At 44.7% G+C, this 22,562-nt stretch overlaps 1 protein-coding gene across 6 annotated transcripts in view; it reads right to left on the bottom strand.

Moving 5' to 3' along the window:
* Positions 1–22,562, bottom strand: part of IFT46 (intraflagellar transport 46) — a 127,870-nt gene that overhangs the window by 13,769 nt on the left and 91,539 nt on the right. For 5 of the 6 annotated variants that reach the window (XM_063942629.1, XM_063942634.1, XM_063942632.1 and 2 more), the window contains exons 6-11: positions 20,747–20,840; positions 12,072–12,200; positions 4,169–4,293; positions 1,226–1,292; positions 867–927; positions 497–582 (exon numbers count right to left, since the gene is read on the bottom strand). In XM_063942629.1, coding sequence (XP_063798699.1) covers positions 497–582; positions 867–927; positions 1,226–1,292; positions 4,169–4,293; positions 12,072–12,200; positions 20,747–20,840 — 562 coding nt within the window. The remainder of the gene's footprint in view (positions 1–496; positions 583–866; positions 928–1,225; positions 1,293–4,168; positions 4,294–12,071; positions 12,201–20,746; positions 20,841–22,562) is intronic. The other variant, XM_063942630.1, reaches the window with a different exon arrangement.

Genomic DNA, 22,562 nt, shown 5'->3' with positions numbered 1-22,562 from the left:
TTTTTTCCGTATAGAAATGTGAAACCCACAAGCCAATTCTGCTGCACATTGGGCTTTAAAAATAATAATTATTGGATGAAAACTTCATTCCATATAGGAGGTCTTTGTTAAAGACCTCTATATAGACTAAATAGAATAGGAAAAATGTTCAAAAATAATAAAGTGTCTCGATATTGCTACAAGAAGAATTTGGCAGCACATATGAAGAGTGGGGTGGTGTTTAGCCACTAGACCAAGCAACTGGACTGCAATGTTTATCTGCTCTTTCCATTCCATTTCCAGATTCACTAATAACATTAGCCAAAGCAATTTTATAACCTGCAGATTGGAGTTTTGCTCTGTCTGGATGGGGCCATACACAGTAAACTTAGTAAAAATCAAATATATTCACGTGACAAAATTGGGCCACTAAACATGCACGTGTGTGGCTAGCTCTGCCTGTCATAAACCGATCGTTACTATACCACATATATTACTAGCACATTTCAGTACTGACCTGAGAGTTTTTAAACTCTGAGAAGAGGGAGAACAGAACGTGTAAGGATTGGATGCGGCTCTTGTGAACAGGAATATCCAGGATACCTGAAAGGGAGGAAGAACTCTTTGTTTCCTGTAATTCATGTAATGAATGTGTCAAATACCCTAATGTTTATTTCTAGATCATCATTTTCAGCGGATTACTGTGACTGAAGCAAAAGATACCTTTTAGCTGAGACACAGCTGACAGACTTACAGTGATTCCAAATCAGTAAGAGAAAAACAGAAATAGGACATTAAACACTTAACTATAGGATTCCACACTGTATTTAAAAGCAGGAAACATGTCTTGACCACCAATGAATGTCTCAGTGTGCATGTTAGCTTACCACATATTACATCAATATAGGTGGGTAAGTCACAGTCCAGCTCAGCTGTTGGCAGACCAACCTGGTGAGAGGAGAATTAAAGACAAGTTTAGCAGTGATGTTAATGCATACATGCCGACATAACAATGTTTCCCATCCTGTAGGGTCAATGCAGCGGAATACTGTGGGAGGTGGGGTCGGGCACTTCTCATCATTAGGCTCTGCCCCCTCGTGGCATAATGGCCCAAACTGTGGCTCTGCTAAAAGGAGTCATGACCAAACTGATGCATTATTCAAAAGCGGATGTTCCGGGTCAGCACACGATAACTGTATAACGTTAATTCAGTGTCAGAATGACAGTTTAAGATTAAAAAACTCACCTTTCCAAGCAGTTCCTCAAATTCTGGTGGCCACTCCTGCATCAGGGTTTCAACCTCAGGCATGAATCTAAAGAGAAATCACAAAAACTTGCATTAGGATCTCCAAAGTGACCAATCTGGTCCAATGAACAACATACGTTGATAGCTAATTGGCCTAAATGCCTTTAAGTTATCAAGTCAAACTAGTGGCTCAACCAATCAGCCCCTTAACATTGTGATCGTCTGCCATTTGCCCAGCTAGGTCTTGGTCTCTAGTGATGTGGCAGCGGCTGCTAACTCCTTTGTTATGACCTGTGACTGTGCACATAGGGGTTATTCAGTACAGATTGCAAATTCTGCTAAAAAGCAGAATTTGCAATCCGTATTTTCGCATGCTGGGGGTCACCCATCGCAGGGCAAGGCCGGCCAGCATGCAGAATGCGGTCGCAGCAACTGTGGACAACCGCCTGCAGCTAGGCCACGTATGCAGACGGTCTGCCGCCATTTTGTTGATCATAACGGCTGAGTGTGACATCACGCAGCCGCCGATCCGCCCCTGTATTTGACGCGCCGCCCCCGCAATGCTCCATCGCCGCCTCCAGCTCAGGCAAATAAGGCAGAGGCGTTCGGAGCCAATGCGTTCAGATCGCATTGGCTGGTAGCGCACACGCAGGACAAACCTTTGCTCCATTATCTATAATCTGTTACACTTCCCTCCTGAGGAATTTAGGATCCTAGAATCCAGCTTTTTTTTTTTTTTTTTTACTGGACATCAGCTTACCATGAGTATACACAGATGCCTATGATGGCCATTACTGCTGATGCCATATATCTCAGTGAAGCAGCAATTATTTTCCAGGAAGCTTCACCCAAGCATTCTATCCTGTTTATTTTCTCCTCTGTACCTATGTGCCATATACAGATATATCCTCATCCTTCTTGCCTCAATACACCATGTAACGGGTGAGCCAACAGGTCCTGCGCAACTCCGTTAGTGCCCGGAATCTTTTTTTGTTGTTGCAGAAAATGCATCTTATTTGCATTTCTGTGCGAACAGTATGCACAATCAGACTCTGCGTCTGAAACTGCATACGAAATGGTACGTTACAATGTTTTCTAGGAAAACACTTTAACTTACCATTTCATGTGCAGATACAGCCGCAGTCACACACAGAATATAGACATGCCTCATATAATTTTAATCAGCATAAGCTGCTTGTGCATCTTATTCATATCGTTTTGCGAATAAGATGCATTTTCATAGAAAAAGTTGCATGTAAAGATGCTCAACGCTACCGACTCATGCCACGGCATGGCTAGAAAGGCTGTTTAACATGCAGGAATGCTAGATGTAAGTGGACACATCTGTATACCTCCATTTCTCAATTCATTATTCTGCAGTCCCCACTGGATTTAATAGGGCTGTGGAGGAACAGTATTTATAAAGATAGCTGATGTGTCTGGTTTCAACCAGGCAAAGGTTTGCTGGCTGGAACATTTTACTCCTTTTCACCCCTTTAGGAGTCGAATTTCAAAAAAAGGGTCACATGTTCCAGGTCACTTGGCAGGTGCACAGGGAAAGATCACTAACGGTCACATTTTCCAGAGCACAATGGTGATGCATTGTAAATGGCAGGTGAACGTTTTGCCACATAACTCTGAAACGAAGCAACCAATTACAAAGACAATAATATACAGACCAAGACCTTTCATTTGGTATATGATATGCCCTGCTCAGACCATGGCATCATAGCAATATGTCACTCATAAAAGTCGTCCTTCTGCTATTAATATATAGATGAGAGAAGTGACACCAAAATGTCGACAGTTACGTCAACATTTTTAAAATGTCAACACCTGGAAAATGTCAACCTGGCTAGAATGAAATGTCGACATTGTCAAAATGTGAAATTTCAATTAGCATAAGAGATAGGTGTAGACGGACATAACAAGTATAGTTTTAACATTCCAACAATGTTCACATGCTAAAGATCGACACCATGAACACGGCAACGTGACAACCATGTCCACATTCTCAAGTTGACTTTTTGACAATAACAAATGGATAGAAATAAGAGGGACTTGCTTTTGTGATTGCAATTTTGCAATGCTATATATATATATATATATATATATATATGTACATATAGTTTGTTTGAGGGGCAGCACAGGATATGAAAAGCTTTACATTTCAGGAAAATGTGCAAACTGATTCAATTATGGGGGGTAATTTGTCACAATAAATTACAGCGGCTAATGGATCACCAGGAGGCTATCCATTTAGCCCTGACAAACTGGCACTTATCGGGATTATGTTTACGCGTCCGGCACGAGAAGCAAAATTCCCATAGTCAACCCTTAGTGACCCATTTTTTCCTTTTCACTAAAACACATGGGTACGGGAACTTATACTGGGTCCCATGAGGTTTTGCCCGAAACGGGACAGTTTTCAGGCAAAACAAAAGGGGCTATAATTCGATAGGCCGATAATGACCATCGGGCTAAAACCAAGATATTAGCCTGTTTTTTCAGCTGAAAAATTAGCGCTGCTAATAGGATACTGTATTAGATGTGTATTAGAGAATTTTAGGAAAAATGTTCAGTTTTAGATTTAAACATAAAAAGGTGTGCTGCATGCATTGGAGAAATGGGAATTATGTATCTATAGGTGCCACGGAAGGAAAAACTTGAACGGTAACTAAATATTGTAATGATAAACATTATTTTCATTGAACAATTTCGACGTGCAAAGAAAAACCTATAATATAGCTAAGATTCTCAGCGAGTCTAAAAAAACCCCCAAACACTTATTATTGTTTGATCAAACCCGTACATATCTGAACAAGCTTTTGGATTAGAGCATATTGTGATGTTCATAAAGTGATAACATATTATGGTTATTAAGTATTCACAAAACAAATACAAACCATGGCGTTTGGTCACATTAAAGAAACGGTAACTTACCGAGTATAGTGAACGGTGGCCGGAGGTTTGGAACGATGTAATTCACTGATACTTTCTATCCAAGTATCGATGGCTTTATGATTCGTCTCTGCATTCTCCAGGCTCTTCACTTTTATTTGTTGCTGCTAGGGAAAGAAGTACATGAAATATCCAGACATGCACAGCCTCTTGCAACCGTAAGGACCGCCATACATTAGCAGTATATTACCACAATTTCCCGATCCCCTGGCGGCCAGTTTAAAAACCTTGATTCCCCCATCCCGGCTGAAAATGGTTGGGAACAGTAAATCAGAGATTTTTAAAATAAAGAATTTCACCAATTTCTTTTCTTTGTGTAACTGCGGCGCCTTATGCTGGGTACACACTAGACAATCTTTATAACGATATGGGCGATTCATTAAAATCATCCAGTATTTATGTACTATGGGCCTGATTCAGGTTGGATTGCAATACGCGATCCAACTGCAAAATCTGCTAAGAAGATGTGGGTGCATGCGCAGGAAGAGCATGTGCAGGGCTCGTCCTGCGCATGCACCCGCATTTTCTGCGGTGCCCCACAGAAAATGCGATCGCCTCTGCCTGTCTATCAGGCAAAGGTGTTCGCTGGGCGGGGGGGGGCTACAGCAACGCTCTGTTTCCAAGGCGGAGACGGAGCGTTGCGGCCAAGGAGAATCGGGGTGGTGGTGGCGTGAACGAGGGGCTTGATCGGGCGGCTGCGATCACTAAAATGGCGGTGGACCTCATTTTCTCATACGTCCTAGAGGATGCTGGGGTCCACTTCGGTACCATGGGGTATAGACGGTTCCGCAGGAGCCATGGGCACTTTAAGACTTTTCATGGGTGTGAACTGGCTCCTCCCTCTATACCCTTCCTCCAGACCTCAGTTTTAGAATTGTGCCCAGGCAGACTGGATGCACTCTGAGGAGCTCTACTGAGTTTCTCTGAAAAGACTTATGTTAGGTTTTTTATTTTCAGGGAGGACTGCTGGCAACAGTCTCCCTGCTTCGTGGGACTGAGGGGGCAGAAGTAGGAACCAACTTCCTAAAGAGTTTCATGGCTCTGCTTCTGGCTGACAGGACACCATTAGCTCCTGAAGGGTACTGAACGCTAGCCGTGCCTAGATGCTCACTCCCACAGCACGCCGTCACCCTCCTTGCAGAGCCAGAAGTCAGAAGATAGGTGAGTGTTAGAAGAGAGATTTTCAATCAAGGTGACAGCTAAAAGGTACCGCGCGGCTGGCGGGAGCGCAGCGTGCCATACTGCCCACACAACACAGGCACTGCAGGGTGCAGGGCGCGGGGGAGGGGGTGGGGGGTGGATTTGCCCTGGGCAGCGCATAATACCTTATAAAACTGGTAGAAAAGGGCCAGTATAAATAATATTGTCAGACTCTCTGAGGAGAAACGCGCCATTGCGGGGGCAGAGCTTCCTCCTCAGTCAGCCAGCACACTGCTCAGCGCCATTTTCTCTCTCTCCTTAAGCTGCAGAGACAACGCTGGTCCTCCTCCACTACTGAATACAAGTATCAGGTTGCAAAAAAGGGGGGGGCACAGTGAAATTGGTGTTTTACATTGTGTATTTACATTATAAAAAGCGCTGTATGTCAGTGAGCATTTTATGTTTCACAGGCATTGTGTTACTGGCACTGGGTTTGTGAACTGGCTGCTCTTAACTGTGTCATTCTGACAGATTTTACTGTGGGTCTGTCTCCTACAAGTCCTGGAGTGTCTGTGGCGTGTTTGTGCACGTGTGTGACATGTCTGAGGCAGGGAGTTCTTCCCCTGAGAGAGCCATTTTAGGGACACAGAATTGTAATGTGGTGGCGCTGCTGACACACCACGAGCCTGAATGGGTGAAAAAAAATATGTGATAGTGTGAATCATATCAGTAGGAGATTAGATAAGTCCGAGACTCATGCAGAAAGCTGGAGAAAATCAGTTGAAGATGTGATTTTTCAGGGTTCTGCTGTCTCATCCGCAGGCAACCCCTCTGGGTCACATAAGAGACCGTTTGCAAACATTGTACTTACTGATACCGACACGGACTCGGATTCTTGTGTCGACGATAGTGACTCCAGGGAGATAGATCATAAATTGGCAAAAAACATACAATATGATTGTTGCTATAAAGGAGGTCTTAGAAGTTACGGAAGCCCCTACTGTACCTCAGGAGAAGGCTTATTTCTATAAGGAAAAGAAATGTAAGGTAACCTTCCCACAAACTAAATACTCTTTTTGAGGGAGTGTGGGTGAATCCTGAAAAGAAATTTCATATTCCCAAAAGGATTCAGATTGCTTATCCTTTTCCTTTAGAGGACAGGAAAAGATGGGAGTCACCCCCGGTGTTAGACAGTGCACTGTCAAGGTTGACAAAAAGGGTGATTCTCCCTGCACCTGGGATGGCTTCACTAAAGGAGGCGGCAGACCGCAAAATGGAGACTACGTTAAAATCTATTTATGTGGCCAATGGTACGCTGCTCAGGCCCACCATTGCTTGCGCGTGGGTGAGTCGTGCTATTGCAAAATGGTCAGATAACTTGTCATCGGAAATTGACATGGATTGATAGAGACGAGATACTCCTAATGTTAGGTAATATCAAAGACGCTGCCGCATACATGCTGGAAGCTACGAAGGATATTGGACTCTTGGGTTCAACAGCCGCTACCATGGCAGTATCGGCTCGGAGGGCGTTGTGGATTCGCCAGTGGAATGCTGATGCAGATTCCAAAAGAAATATGGAGGCTCTCCCATATAAAGGTGATGCCTTGTTTGGAGATGGGCTGGATGCTTTAGTCTCTGCGGCTACCGCTGGTAAGTCGACATTCTTGCCTTATGCTCCTGCAACGGCGAAAAAGACACATCTCTCTCACATGCAGTCCTTTCGTCCCCAGCAAATACAAAAAGGCCGAAGGTTCCCCCGTCTTTGCAGGTAGAGGGAGGGGAAGAGGAAAGAAATCTGCAGCGTCTCCAGGATCCCAGAAGCAGAAGTCAACCCCTGCTCCTGCCAAATCTGCAGCATGACGCTGGGGCTCCCTTGCAGGAGTCCGCTCGGGTGGGAGCACATCTGAAACTTTTCAGTCAGATCTGGATTCAATCTGGCCTGGACCCATGGGTCTTACAAATAGTGTCCCATGGGTACAAACTGGAGTTTCAAGACGTCCCCTCATGCCGATTTTTCAAATCAACCTTGCCAGCTTCTCTTCCAGAAAGAGAGGCAGTAACAACGGCAATTCAAGAATTATGTCAGGATCAGGCATTGTCCTGGTACCCTTGTCACAACAAGAAGAAGGATTTTATTCAAGCCTCTTCGTAGTTCCGAAGCCGGACGGCTCGGTCAGACCGATTTTAAACCTAAAAAATCTGAATCTCTACCTGAGAAGGTTCAAGATGGAATCCCTGAGGGCAGTGATTTCCAGTCTGGAGGAGGGGGACTTCATGGTGTCAGTAGACATAAAAGATGCTTACTTGCATGTTCCCATTTATCCTCCTCACCAAGCTTATCTGAGATTCGCAGTACAGGATTGCCATTACCAGTTCCAGACGTTGCCATTCGGTCTCTCCATGGCACCGAGGGTATTCAACCAAGGTGATGGCGGAGATGATGGTCCTCCTACGTCAAAATGGAGTCAATATAATTCCTTATCTGGACGATCTCCTGATAATAGCGAGATCCAGGGAACAGTTGGTGCAGAACATCGCACTCTCCCTGTCAATGCTCCAACAACACGGTTGGATCATGAATTTTCCAAAGTCGCAGTTGGAACAGACGACAAGATTGTCCTTTTCAGGGATGATTCTGGACACAGAAGTACAGAGAGTATTTCTTCCAGTGGAAAAGGCTCTGGTAGTCCAGAAAATGGTCAAACAAATATTGAAACAAACAAGCGTGTCGATCCATCAATGCATTCGGTTGTTGGGGAAAATGGTAGCAGCCTACGAGGCCATACAGTTTGGCCGATTTTATGCCAGAGTATTCCAGTGGGAGCTGTTGGACAAGTGGTCCGGATCCCACCTACACATGCACCAAAAGATAATACGGTCATCCAAAGCCAGGCTTTCGCTCCTGTGGTGGCTAAACAGTTATCACCTACTAGAGGGACGCGGGTTCGGGATTCAGGACTGGGTCCTGGCAACCACGGATGCAAGTCTCCGAGGTTGGGGAGCTGTCACACAAGGGGAAAGCTTCCAAGGAAAATGGTCAAGTCAGGAAGCCTGCCTTCACATAAACGTTCTGGAATTGAGAGCCATTTACAACGGCCTTCTACAAGCGGTGCATCTTCTTCAAGATCGACCCGTGCAGATCCAGTCGGACAATGTAACAGCAGTCGCGTACATAAACAGGCAAGGTGGAACGAAAAGCAGAGCGGCAATGGCAGAGTTGACAAGGATTCTCCTCTGGGCAGAAAGACATGTCAAGACTATGTTCTGAGGAAGCTGCCAATTTGATCTAAAGGCAGAGAAACGCGTAAACCTTTTTAAACCTTTTATTACAAGCCGGCATTTCATTTATTTCATCATACGAGGAGATGAATATGGTTTACATGTCCTGAAAGTAAACCGATATCCGAGGAGAGAGCGGCACTGGGAACAGCATTTGCCGTGCGGCTCATGTGCAGTGCGGAGCCCGACATTACAGCACAGAGGGAATGAGTTACGAGACGGCTGCAGGAGAGACGAGCGCTTGAAGCAGCGCCGGCAGCTTAGTCCGGGAGCGAGCGGCACTGGGAGCAACACTTTCCGTGCGGCTAACGTGTAACGTGGAGCCTGACACCATAGCACAGAGGGAGCGAGCTACGAGACGGCTGCAGGAGAGACGAGCGCTTTAAGCAGTGCCGGCAGCTCAGTCCGGGAGCGATGCACAGCCCAACATAGAAAACGAGGTGAGCACTGCATTATACACCTCGCTCCAATGGAAATACTGCTGACAAGCTCCCTCATTATTAACTAAATAACTATCTTTTCAAGAAAAAGAAAAAAACTGTGCCCCTCCTATGTTACAGTGATTAAGAAACTGTCATACAGTGAACCTCACTGGGCAAGCCAATATTAATTCTGGGCATCTTACAAAACAGCTTTGAATTAAATATACCCACTTGATTTCCAGATATGTCCGCATATAAAGGAATTGCTACCAGCGGACGGGAAGAGTGATCACAATTACAAAATTGGGCACACGCATTGGTGTAACAAATCATTAGCACCTGGATACGTGTTTATTCTAAAGGACATTCTGTACCGTAGCTCTGCTATAGATTTTTAGATACAGTAATTTATCTGTTTTTAAGTGTTTATTTTCAGGATTGTACAAACAATGAAATACTTTTGATTATACTTACCGGCCGGTATTAATATAAATAAAAATCATTTTTATTGCTTAAATAAATTAAAAATTATATACATTGTTATACTGTGTGTTTATTAATATTTCTATATCAGTGCCTCTATCTTTTTCCATTCGTGGAAAAAACGACTTCATGTAAGAGCTCTGTCAGCAATTTTCATTCCGGGAGTGGACAACTGGGAAGCAGACTTCCTCAGCAGACACGATCTCCATCCAGGAGATTGGGGCCTCCACCAAGAAGTCTTCGCAGAGGTGACAAATCTTTGGGGAGTTCCTTAAGTAGACATGATGGCATCTCGTCTAAACAAGAAGCTTCAGAGATATTGTTCCAGGTCGAGAGACCCTCAAGCAATAGCAGTGAATGCACTGGTGACCCAGTGGGTGTTTCGGTCGGTATAGGTTTTCCCTCCACTTCCACTGATTCCAAAAGTTCTCAAAATAATTAGAAGAACAAAATAATTAGAAGAACAAAAGTTTGAGCAATCTTCATTGCCCCAGACTGGCCAAGGAGGGCTTGGTATCCAGATCTTCAGGAGTTGGCTCATAGAAGATCCTCGGCCTCTTCCTCCTCGCGAGGACCTGCTGCAGCAGGGGCCGTGCGTGTATCAAGACTTACCGCGGCTACGTTTGACGGCATGGCTGTTGAGCGCCGGATCCTAGCCCGAAAGGGTATTCCCAAGGAAGTCATCTCCACTCTTATTCAGGCCAGGAAAAGAGTAACGTCTAAACATTACCACCGTATTTGGAGAAAATGTGTCTTGGTGTGAATCCAAGAAGGCTCCTACGGAAGAGTTTGAGTTGGGACGTTTTCTGCATTTTCAGTAGGCTGGTGTGGATGCGGGCCTTAGATTGGGGTCAATCAAGGTCCAGATTTCGGCCTTCTCGGTGTTCTTTCAAAAACAATTGGCCTCCTTTCCAGAAGTTCAGACCTTCGTGAAAGGGGTTCTGCACATCCAGCCTCCATTTGTACCTCCAGTGGCACCATGGGACCTTAATGTGGTGTTGCAGTTCCTTCAATCGGATTGGTTTGAACATCTGCAGGAGATAGAATTGAAGTTTCTCACTTGGAAAGTGGTGATGCTTTTGGCCTTGGCATCTGCAAGGCGGGTGTCTGAGTTGGGGGCTTTGTCTCACAAGAGCCCTTACCTGATCTTCCATGAAGATAGGGCAGAGTTGAGAACTCGCTAACAATTTCTTCCAAAGGTGGTTTCATCTTTCCACATAAACCAACCTATTGTGGTGCCAGTGGCTACTGACACTTTCATTGAGTCAAAGTCTCTAGATGTGGTTAGAGCTTTGAAGATTTATGTCGCAAGAACAGCTCGGATACGGAAAACAGAGGCTCTGTTTGTCCTGTATGCTCCCAACAAGATTGGGTGTCCTGCTTCTAAGCAGACTATTGCGCACTGGATCAGAGGTACGATTCAGCACGCTCATTCCACGGCAGGATTGCCGATACCGAAGTCGTTGAAGGCCCATTTTACTATTAAAGTGGGCTCATCCTGGGTGGCTGCCCGGGACGTCTCGGCTTTACAACTTTGCCGAGCAGCTACTTGGTCAGGGTCAAACACATTTGCTAAATTTTATAAGTTTGACACTTTGGCCGATGAGGACGTCAAGTTTGGTCAATCGGTGCTGCAGAGTCATCCGCACACTCCCGCCCGTACTGGAGCTTGGGTATAACCCCATGGTACTGAAGTGGACCCCAGCATCCTCTAGGACGTATGAGAAAATAGGATTTTGATACCTACCGGTAAATCCTTTTCTCCTAGTCCGTAGAGGATGCTGGGCACCCGACCCAGTGCGTCACAAGTTGTGTTTCATTTGTTTTCAGCATGTTGCTGTAAATGGTTCATGCCTGTTGGCGTGTGTCATGTTGAATGCCATGTTGTGCTGCATGGTTGAGGTGTGAGCTGGTATGAATCTCACCACTAGTATAAAAGTAAATCCTTTCCTCAAAATGTCCGTCTCCCTGGGCACAGTTCCTATAACTGAGGTCTGGAGGAGGGTCCAGTTCACACCCTTGAAAAGTCTTAAAGTGCCCATGCCTCCTGCGGAACAGTCTATACCCCATGGTACTGAAGTGGACCTCAGCATCCTCTACGGACTAGGAGAAAAGGATTTACCGGTAGGTATTAAAATCCTATTTTTAGCGATGGTCGGGGGAAGGGGGGGATTTGGCGGCTGTTACCATGCTGGGCAGCCATGCCCTGCGGTGGGCAACCCCCTGCATGCGATCCAAAAGATTGCAAATTCTGCTACTTAGCAGAATTTGTAATCCTTACTGGCTCGGGCCTTATGTCGCCAACGATGTATGCTCCGCACATCGTCAGTGACATCCTCCGTCGCATGGCCCCCTCTCAACCCTGCTGTCGCTCTGTGTGCTGGGTCCCGTTGCAGCGACGTCATGCTGGGTACACATAGTCTCTGGCTCTCACTAGAATTCTTTACTTTTTACAAGTTATTTAGGTTTATGTTTTGACAACTGTCCATCCCTTAGCGGCGTGTCAAACTATGTTAAAAAAAAAATCACTGTGAAACTAGCTACATCTAGTTACTCACCGAAACACCATGCTGCTTAGAATTTTCTGAAAGCCAGAGTGCCATAACTGTAGGGTCAGATTGCTTTGTGGATGGTTCGTCAAGGGTTAGAAGGCCAAGATTATCTGATTTGCCATCAGGTCGTGGAACCTACGAGGGGAAGACCGATGTCACTTTATTTTCACATGAATGGCATTTTCTTTCCAATCCAATAGCTAGTGTTACAAAGACCCTCATATGTTCCTGAGATTTATATGTAAAATTTTACCATGCAGTTTGTGATTAATACTACATTCACAGCTATGTGCAAACACATTTTTATGTAACGTGTTCACTTAACATTTTCTATATTTAATACTATTGGTAATAAAGCGCAATCCACTTTTTCTCTTTGTTATTGTGAGCCATTTGGAGACCCACCTCTCCCCTTAGGAAAGCAGTTAACCCCAATAGGTGTCTAATTAATCACATTATAGGACCTTATTATTACATACATATTTCTTATGTTCTAATTTCTCACATTCCTGTGCAACTTCAGGAGTTACACCTTTATTTTCATTCACATAAACACTGGCATCTGTTCAGAAATGCATATTCCCCCATATCAACCCCCTTCTTAGTTGCAAGCCTGTAGACTCAATTGTATCCTTAGACATGTATTAGAGACTATTTTATTACAGCACCTACACAAGGTTGTAAGTCTTTGGGGGCACAAGCAGAATAGACTGGTCAGAATGCACATATAATGGGAGCTGAAGCAGAATGGACTGGTCAGAGTGCACATATAATGGGAGCTGAAGCAGAATAGACTGGTCAGAGTACACATATAATGGGAGCTGAAGCAGAATAGACTGGTCAGAGTACACATATAATGGGAGCTGAAGCAGAATGTACTGGTCCAAGAGTGCACATATAATGGGAGCCAAAGCAGAATGGACTGGTCCAAGAGTGCACATGTAATGATGATGAAATATACGTTATGGTAAGAACTTACCGTTGATAACGGTATTTCTCCTAAGTCCACAGGATAACAATGGGATATGATGAAGCGACAGCGGATTTACACCAATCAGTCAAAGCTTTCCGGCCTCCCAGCATGCAACGGGCCCGTCCATACAACCCCGCCTTCTGGCTCAGGCAAATCAGTTGTATTCCAAAGCTCAAGGCAGGAGCATCATAGATAGCCCTAATAAGGCGATAAGTACACACATGCACACCCTTCCGTACAAGAAGGAAGAGGTTAGTGAGTAAAAGGATCCTCAATTCAGGTGCGCCAGGGTGGGATCCCTGTGGACTTATCAACATTATCAACGGTAAGTGCTTACCATAAAGTATATTTCTCCGGCAGGGTCCACAAGTTATCCACAGGATAACAATGGGATTTCCCAAAGCAATTTAGTGGTGGGGATGCTCCTGATTGGACAGAAGAATCCTTCACCCGAATTCAGCGTCATGAGAGGCAAAGGTATCCAAGGAATCATGTCTAATAAATTTGTTAATGGAAGACCATGTGGCTGCCTTACATATCTGTTCTGCTGAAGCACCACGTTGTGCTGCCCATGATGGACCTACCTTACGAGTAGAGTGAACAGAGACATTAGCCGGAACAGGGAGATCAGCCTGAGAATATGCTTCTGAAATAGTCATCCGAAGCCATCTTGCCAGTGTCTGCTTATCAGCAGGCCATCTTCTCTTGTGAAATCCGTAGAGAATGAAGAGAGAATCTGTCTTTCTGATGGGGATCCGGTCTGAAGATCGACCGTGTCTAGGTCGACAATGTTTAGGTCGACAGGGTCAGAAGGTCGACAAGTCAAAATGTCGACATCAGTTTTCCAATTTTTCATATTTTTTTTTACTTTTTCATACTTAACGATCCACGCGGACTACGACTGGAACGGTAATCTGTGCCTTGCCCAAAGCATGGCGAGTGAATCGAGCCATGCGAGGGGACACGGTGCACTAATTGGGGTTCCCGGTCACTCTACGAAGAAAACGACACCAAATAAAATATAAAAACTCATGTCGACCTTTTGATATGTCGACCTAGAACATGTCGACCTTCTGACCCTGTCGACCTAGTGACTGTCGACCTATAGTGGTCGACCTAAATATTGTCAACCTAGACACTGTCGATCTAATGATCCACACCCTTCTGATGGCACTGGTACGATCCACATAGATGCTTAATGCACGGACCACGTCCAGCGATGCATCTCCCGCAGAAAGGCCCGGTACCTGGAAAGCCGGGACTACAATTTCTACATTAAGGTGGAATTTAGACACCACCTTCGGAAGATACCCAGACCTAGTTTTGAGAACTGCTTTATCTGGATAAAAATAAAAATAAATCAGAAATGGGGAATGACATGATAATAACCCTAAATCTGATACTCTTCTAGCTGACGCCATAGCCAGAAGAAAGAGAACTCTAGCTGTCAACCATTTAAGATCCACTTTATTAAGTGGTTCAAGCGGGGCAACTTGAAGGGCTTTCAGGACTAGCCTTAAGTCCCAAGGCACTGTAGGAGGAACAAAAGGAGGTTGAATGCGCAGCATTCCCTGGAAAAAAGTATGCATATCCTGCAAATTGGCAATTTTCTTTTGGAACCATACAGTCAATGCCGATACTTGCACTCTCAAGGAAGCCACCTTCAAACCTTTATCCATTCTTGCCTGAAAGAATGCTAAGCACCTGGAAACTCAGAAAGACTTAGGGTCCATTTTCCGTTCACTGCGCCAATGAATATAGGTTTGCCATATTCGGTGATAAATGCGAGCTGAGGAAGGTTTCCTTGCTCTGAGCATAGTTTGAATTACCTGTTGTGAGAATCCTCTTGACTTCAGGATAGAGGTTTCAAGAGCCACGCCGTCAAAGACAGTCGATCCAGATGTCTGTGATAACAATGACCCTGCATCAGTAGATCTGGACGTTGAGGGAGCAGAAGTGGAACATCCATCGACATCCTCTGCAGATCTGTGTACCAATGCCTTCTGGGCCAAGCCAGAGCTATTAGTATCACGGCACCTTTTCCATGCTTTATCTTTCTCACCACCCTGGTTAATAGGGTGATTGGAGGAAACACATAAGCCAGATGAAAGTCCCATCTCACCGACATGGCATCCACAAAGATCGCTCTGGGATCCTTTGTTCTTGACCCGTATGCGAGCACTTTGTTGTTCAGACGGGACGCCATGAGATCCATCTCTGGCAACCCCCACTTGTCTACTAGAGCCTGGAAGACCAGAGAAAGTCTGCTTCCAGTTTAGGACTCCCGGAGCAAAAACTGCGGACAAGGCTGGATGATGAAGTTCTGCCCACCTTAGTATGTGACTTACCTCCATCGCTTTTCGGCTGTGAGTTCCTCCCTGATGGTTGAGGTACGCTACTGCCGTTGCATTGTCCGAGCGGATCTGGACTGGTTTTCCCCGAAGAATGTCCTTTGCCTGAATCAGTGCCATGTATATGGCCCAAAGTTCCAATATACTTATTGGCAGGCAACTTTCTTCCTTGGTCCATTGCCTCTGAAAACACAACCTTTCTGACACTGCTCCCCAGCCCTGAAGACTGGCATCTGTCGTCAGAATATCCCAATCGGATATCCAAAAGGGTCTTCCCTTGTCCAGATGGGATGTCTGTAGCCAGCAGGCTAATGACCTTCTTACTTCTATCGTAAGAACCATAGTCTGTGTTTTTATCGTCTGATGCAACCCATTCCATTTTGCAAGAATCAGACGCTGCAGTGGCCTTGAGTGGAATTGTGCATACTCCACCATGTTGAATGTTGACACCATCAAACGCATTGCTATGTGAATGGATACCTTTTGACTGTGTAACAAGTCCTGAATCCTTGACTGAACCTTGGATATCTTGTTCAGATGTAAAATTGCTCTCTGAAGACTTGAATCCAGTACAGCCCCCAAGTGATTCATCCGCTGTGACGGAACCAGAGACGATTTTGACCAATTTATGAGCCACCCATGGTTCTGCAGACACATTATTATCTGTTGCAGATGACTTAAGAGCAATTCCTGCGTCTGTGCCAGGATTAAAAGATCGTCGAGGTATGGAAATATTTTTATCCCCTGCTGGCGGACATAAACTGCCATTACCACCATAATCTTGGTAAATACTCTGGGGGCTGTGGCTAACCCAAAAGGTTGGGCCTGGAACTGAAAATGCTGTTAGAGGATAGCGAACCTGAGATAGCACTGATGGGACAGTGCTATAGGAACATGTAGGTAAGCATCCTGTATATCCAGGGATACCATATAATCCCTTGGCTCCATGGCCAAATTGATGGAACGTAACGTCTCCATGTGAAACCGAGGTATCCAAATGTATTTGTTCAGCACTTTGAGATTGAGAATGGGCCGAAATGACCCATTTGGCTTCTGAACTAAACACAGGTTGGAGTAAAAACCCTGTCTTCGTTGTGCAGAAGGAACTGGAATGACTACTCCTGACTGAAGCAATTTCTGAACCGCCTCTAACAAAGCCCTGGCCTTCGTCTGTACCAGAGACAGGCAGGTACAAAAAAAACCTTCGAGGAGGGTGCTTCTTGAAAGCAAAAGCATAACCTAGAGATACCGCTTCCTGCACCCAGGCATCTGTTATAGACAGCTTCCAGATCTGTGCAAACTGAAGAAGTCGGCCCCCCACCCTGGGGTCTCCCAGGTGGAGGCCCGCACCATCAGGCTGATGGCTTATTATCTGTTTCCCCAACCAGTTCTCTGGTAGCCCAATGCTTTTTAGTATTACCAAACTTGTTGTATTGGGGCTGCTTGCCATCACTTTTTCCTTTAGCTTTTCCTCGAGACCGAAAAGCCGGAACTTTAGGTTTGAAATTGCATGTGGAAGGAAACTTGACCTTCTTGGAGTCTGCTTCTGACTCCAAAATATCTGTCAATTCTTTACCAAAAAGAATATCTCCAGAAAACGGCAAAGATTCCAAAACCTTCTTTTCTGAATCAGCTTTCCACGTACGTAGCCAAACTGCTCTGCGAGCAGCTATTGTTGAAGCTGATGACCTGAAGGCAATAGCACCCATATCCAATACTGCTTCCAAGAACATTGTTTTACTGTATATGTGCTATATGGGATTTTTGCTCTCTAGAAGCTATTGAAAAATCCCCCTCCAATGCATCAGCCCAGGCAGCCACTGCCTTTGCCATCCAAGCTGAAGCCATGGCTGGCCTTATGACTGCCCAAGACAGGGAAAAAATGTTTTTTAGAAAACCATCCACTCTCCTATCCATGACATCATTTAATGATGTTGAAGGAAAAGGTAATGTAGATTTTCACACTAATCGAATTACACGCGTATCTACTTTAGGAGCCTCCTCCCTTTTTAAACAATCCCAAGCTGGAAGAGGATAATTGGAATTCCATTTCTTAGGAATCCTAAACTTCTTATTGGGCATAGCCCAAGCCTCTTTCATGATTTCCGTCAGCTGATCTAACCTTGGAAACTCAGTCTTAACTGTTTTGGTACGTTTAAACACAGGTGCCTTGGTTTTTAACACAGGCTCTGCTGAATCCTCTAAGGTCAGAATGTCTTTCATTGCTTTAATTAACTCCGCTATATCCACTGAGCCGAGACCTTCCTCCTCCTCTTCATATGCCGAAGTAGAATTAATTGAGCTTTCATCTTCCGATGAATCCTCATCTGAATCATGTGTAGCTTGTGAGGATGAAGATTAACTTACCACCGGCTTATCAGCTTGCCTCTTTTGAGAGGGTGCTGCTGGAAGTGATACACCATAGGTGGGAAACTGCATGTAAGAGTTAATAATGTAACCTATCCCTGGTACAGGAGTTAGATGAATTATCCGTTCAGCTATACTGAATAAAGTCTCTGCAAACATAGCCCAAGGTGGATTCATCTGCACCTGAATCTGCCTTGTATTTTTCAATAACCCCTGGTGAAAGCTAAAACAATTTGCACACAAACCATCCTGAACCAGATCCTGAGAGGATAACACAGCTTTGCAAGACAAACATGATAGGAGTGCTGGTGTTGCTGTGAGTGTACCTTCCTCTCTTAGACATGATAAATAATCAACACTTCTACAGTGTACTACACTGTACATGGACCAAACCATAAAAGTGGCAAAGAGAAATAAAATCCTCCTTTTGGTCCATGTAATGCTGTATGATCTTTTTCATACACTTTCCTCAAAAAAAAATTTCCCCCGTGTATTGTTAAATAAATATTTGTAAACCTTCCTTCTTACTCCTTGTGAGTGCCAATATTTTTTTTTCAATTTTGGGGTTTGCGGATAACTACATGGTCCGAACTACAAGCCATATTTCCAACCTGGAACCTAAAGATACCTTGATGGGAGATACACAGCACATCGAATTGTGAGTTGGGGTACGCCATATTGATTGATCACCCCCACTTTGAGAAGTTAAAGATACCGTTATGGGCTTTTTATCTGCTCCCCGAGTGTGAGTGTTGGGGTACGCACACAATTACCTTCTAGTGCAAATACATCTGTGGTTTATTGAGTCCAGTATATACTGCACCATCAAATAGAACCTCCCCAAAGATACCGCTATATATTTAGAACCCCCATTTTATATGTGAGTGGGGTACGCATTGAACCTATCTGCCTTCTGAGATTTATTTACACATTGCATTTAAGATTAGCAAAACCTACTACACATTGGTTTGCTTGTTTTCTTTTTTCATATGATGCACATTGGGAGTTTCCATGAACAAAGCTAAAACCACAAACTGAAATCCCTGTCCAGGACCTAAAGATACCTTGATAGGAGGTGTACAGCAGTCCAAACTGTGAGTTGTGGTACGCCATTACAGACTACTATTATCCCCTAGGAGAGAAAGATACCTTTATGTGTTTTACATCAACCATTTGAGTGTGAGTGTTGGGGTACGCATCATCTGCCTCCATTGGGAATCCACAACAAACGATTGAGGTGTTGGGCTGAATTCCCTATTCATCACACTGGGTGTTATAAGAAATTGAAAGGTTAACCACATAAAGAAACCGTGATGCGATTAATGCCTCCTCTTTAGAGTGTGAGTGGGGTACGCTTTGGATCCACCTTAGTTTTATAGAGGAGTCTGATTTCTTTTTCTATTGCTTAAGTGTTGATAACATTTACCACACATTGGTTGTTTTTTGTTATCCTGTCTTTCATGTCAACTATGTTTGGAGACCTTACATACAATTGATTAGAACTGGAGACACAATTTCGACCTAAGAACCTTCCATGCAACTCAAAAGGGATGTTATGGTGATATTCTACTTACCTTAGCGCTTGTGGTGTTCGACAGTATTTCAAGTACCTAATCCCTTCTAATATAAATAGATATGCTATTACCATTAAAAAAAACACCAAAAAAAACATGTTTTAAATTTTTTTTATTAGATTCACCCACCAAAGTGTGGCGGATTGAAAATGACGAATTTACTGTCTAAAAGCACTGTTGTCGAATTTCCAAACATCAATTGAATATACTTTTGTCGAATTGCCGCATTTGTACCATTGCAGAAATGTCGAATTTGACAAATGTCGAATTTCAAAAAGTCGAATTTTGAAAGTCCGTTTTTTTGACGGAAAGTACTGAATTGCATTGTCGATTTTTTTTTTTGGCGAAAAAGTCCAGTTTTTCGACAATTTGGGGAATTCGACCGCAATTGCATATACCCCTTAGTGCTGTATTACCCGTACTCAGTAGAGTGGGATACAGGGAGACTCATCTCGCTTCCAGGACCGATCAATACGTTAGCGAACGCTAAGTGGATCCAGACGCTACTAGTGTACACTGCCACTCCATGAACCTATAGTGAACACAGACACTCAGTGAACACAGAAGCTCCAGTCACATTGCCGCCTATGCTGCGACTGGGTCCCCTTCATGTACAGCGTCTGAGACGGAAGCGGGAAACAGTTCATGGCGGGAGACTCGGAGGAAACTGGTCATGAACCGGTGGGTGGGGTGACCAGGAGAGCGTCTGACTCCCCACTGCTGATATCAACCCTAGGGATCGCAGCCTCATACTATTCCTGGAGCCTCTGATCCTTAAGGCCTAGCGACTGTTTGATAGTCTCCTCCCAAAACAGTGCGGCTGTGTCCGTATTTCCCTTCTAAGTGGAACCGATGCCTTACCTTCTCCCCGTGCTCCGGCCACATCCTGGTAACGTTTCCTGGACCTGCTAGTATATCCGACACAGACGCCCGCCAAAACAGCACTGTACTCGTGAGTAAGCGTTGTTGCGACCCCGCAGAGAGTTGTTGGAGAGACTCTTTTTAAGGTACGTACAAGACGCTGTTTAGAAAAATTGCTCATTAAAAATTGTAAGACTATAAAAATAGAATAAAAAAAGTTTAGGGCTGCTAAAAACCAGCAGCACTCTGACCATGGTCCGGCTCCTGTCGCACAAAACAAAAAACTGATTTGCCTGAGCCAGGAGGCGGGGATATATGGACGGGCCTGTTGCATGCTGGGAGGCCGGAAAGCTTTGACCTATTGGTTCAAATCAGCTGTCGCTTCATCATATCCCATTGCTATCCTGTGGATAACCTGTGGACCCTCCCGGAGAAATAGAGTATATTAAGTTTACTTGAGGGAATATCAGACACATTTGCATGCATAGTGTAGAGTACATATATTAAAACATATTTTAAAACTTCTTGTTCCTTAATTCTTGCAGCATGACATACCTTTAAAAATGCATCAATATCTCCAACAGCAGGAATAAAGTCCGGGATGAAAGGTTTCAACTTGTGGTCTAAATCTGTGGCATGTGGGGTATATCTGAAAGAACAATCCATGAAACAAATATACGGACATTTAATACCCCCTTCCATTCGGAGGGTTCTCTCACTCCCGTGCTGAGCCCTTTTTTTTTTTTTTTTTTTTAAGAAATGGTTGCTTGTCACAATCCTAAACAATATTAATTTATATATCATAATTTTCTGTGCAGCGGCCAAACAAATTATAGCAGTTTTAATAGGATTTCAATTGCCTACCCGTAAATCCTTTTCTCGTAGTCCGTAGAGGATGCTGGGGTCCACATTAGTACCATGGGGTATAGATGGGTCCACTAGGAGCCACTGGCACTTTAAGCGTTTGAGAGTGTGGGCTGGCTCCTCCCTCTATGCCCCACCTACCAGACTCAGTCTAGAAACTGTGCCCGAGGAGACTGACAACTACGAGAGAAGGATATTACACATTTGTGGCGAGATTCACACCAGCTCACACATACAAGGCAAACCAAGCTAACCAGCTTGAAAACTCAGCAACAGCTGAACGAGAATACTTAACCAAGTAACAAAACAGTACTAAACCGAGAACTAAGCAGTACTGAACAAAGTAACCACTGCAGGAACACGAAGCGCTGGGCGGGCGCCCAGCATCCTCTACGGACTACGAGAAAAGGATGTACCGGTAGGTAATTAAAATCCTATTTTCTCTTACATGCTAGAGGATGCTGGGGTCCACATTAGTACCATGGGGATGTACTAAAGCTCCCAGAATGGGAGGGAGGCCGCGGAGGCTCTGCAGAACTGATTGACCAAACTTAAGGTCCTCAGCGGCCAAGGTATCGAACTTGTATTACTTTGCAAATGTGTTCGACCCCGACCAAGCAGCCGCTCGACAAAGCTGTAAAGCCGAGACACCCCGGGCAGCCGCCCAGGAAGAACCCACCTTACGAGTAGAGTGGGCCTTAACAGACGTAGGACACAGCAATCCTGCCGTAGAATACGCATGCTGGATAGTGAACCTGATCCAGCAAGAGATCGTCTGCTTAGAAGCAGGACACCCAATAATCTTGGGATCATATAGGACAAACAGAGCTCGATTTTCTGTGACGAGCAGTCCTCTTCACATAGACTTTCAGAGCCCTTACAACATCCAAGGACTTTGATGAAATTGAGGAGTCAGCAGCACAATAAGTTGGTTGATATGAAATGTCGACACAACCTTCGGAAGGGACTGCTGACGTCTCCGGAGCTCAGCTCTATCTTCATGGAAGACAAAGCCCCCAGCTCCGACACACGTCTAGCAGAAGCTAAGGCCAACAAAGTGACAGCCTTCCATGTGAGAAACTTGACCTCAACCTCCTGTAGAGGCTCGAACCAATCCGATTGGAGAAACTGCAGCACCATGTTATGAGGTTAAAAGGGAGGCTGGATGTGCAGAACCCCTTTCAAAAAGGTCTGAACCTCCGGGAGGGAAGCCAGCTGTTTCTGGAAGAAAATGGATAGGGCCGAAATCTGGACCTTTACGGATCCCAACCTCAGGCCCATATCCACACCTGCTGGCAGGAAGAGGAGAAACCGTCCCAGTTGAAACTCCACCGTAGGAAACTTCTTGGACTCACATCAAGATACACATTTTTTCCAAATACGATGGTAATGTATAGACATTACTCCTTTCCTAGCCTGTATCAGGGTAGGAATAACCTTGTTCAGAATGCCCTTCCGTGCTAATATCTGGCGTTCAACCTCCATGCCGTCAAACGTAGCTGCGGTA

The sequence above is a fragment of the Pseudophryne corroboree genome, chromosome 10 (genome assembly GCF_028390025.1).
Source record: "Pseudophryne corroboree isolate aPseCor3 chromosome 10, aPseCor3.hap2, whole genome shotgun sequence".
Classification (NCBI taxonomy): domain Eukaryota; kingdom Metazoa; phylum Chordata; class Amphibia; order Anura; family Myobatrachidae; genus Pseudophryne; species Pseudophryne corroboree.
Note: the sequence above shows the minus strand (reverse complement) of the source record. Positions and strands in the feature narration are given on the sequence as shown.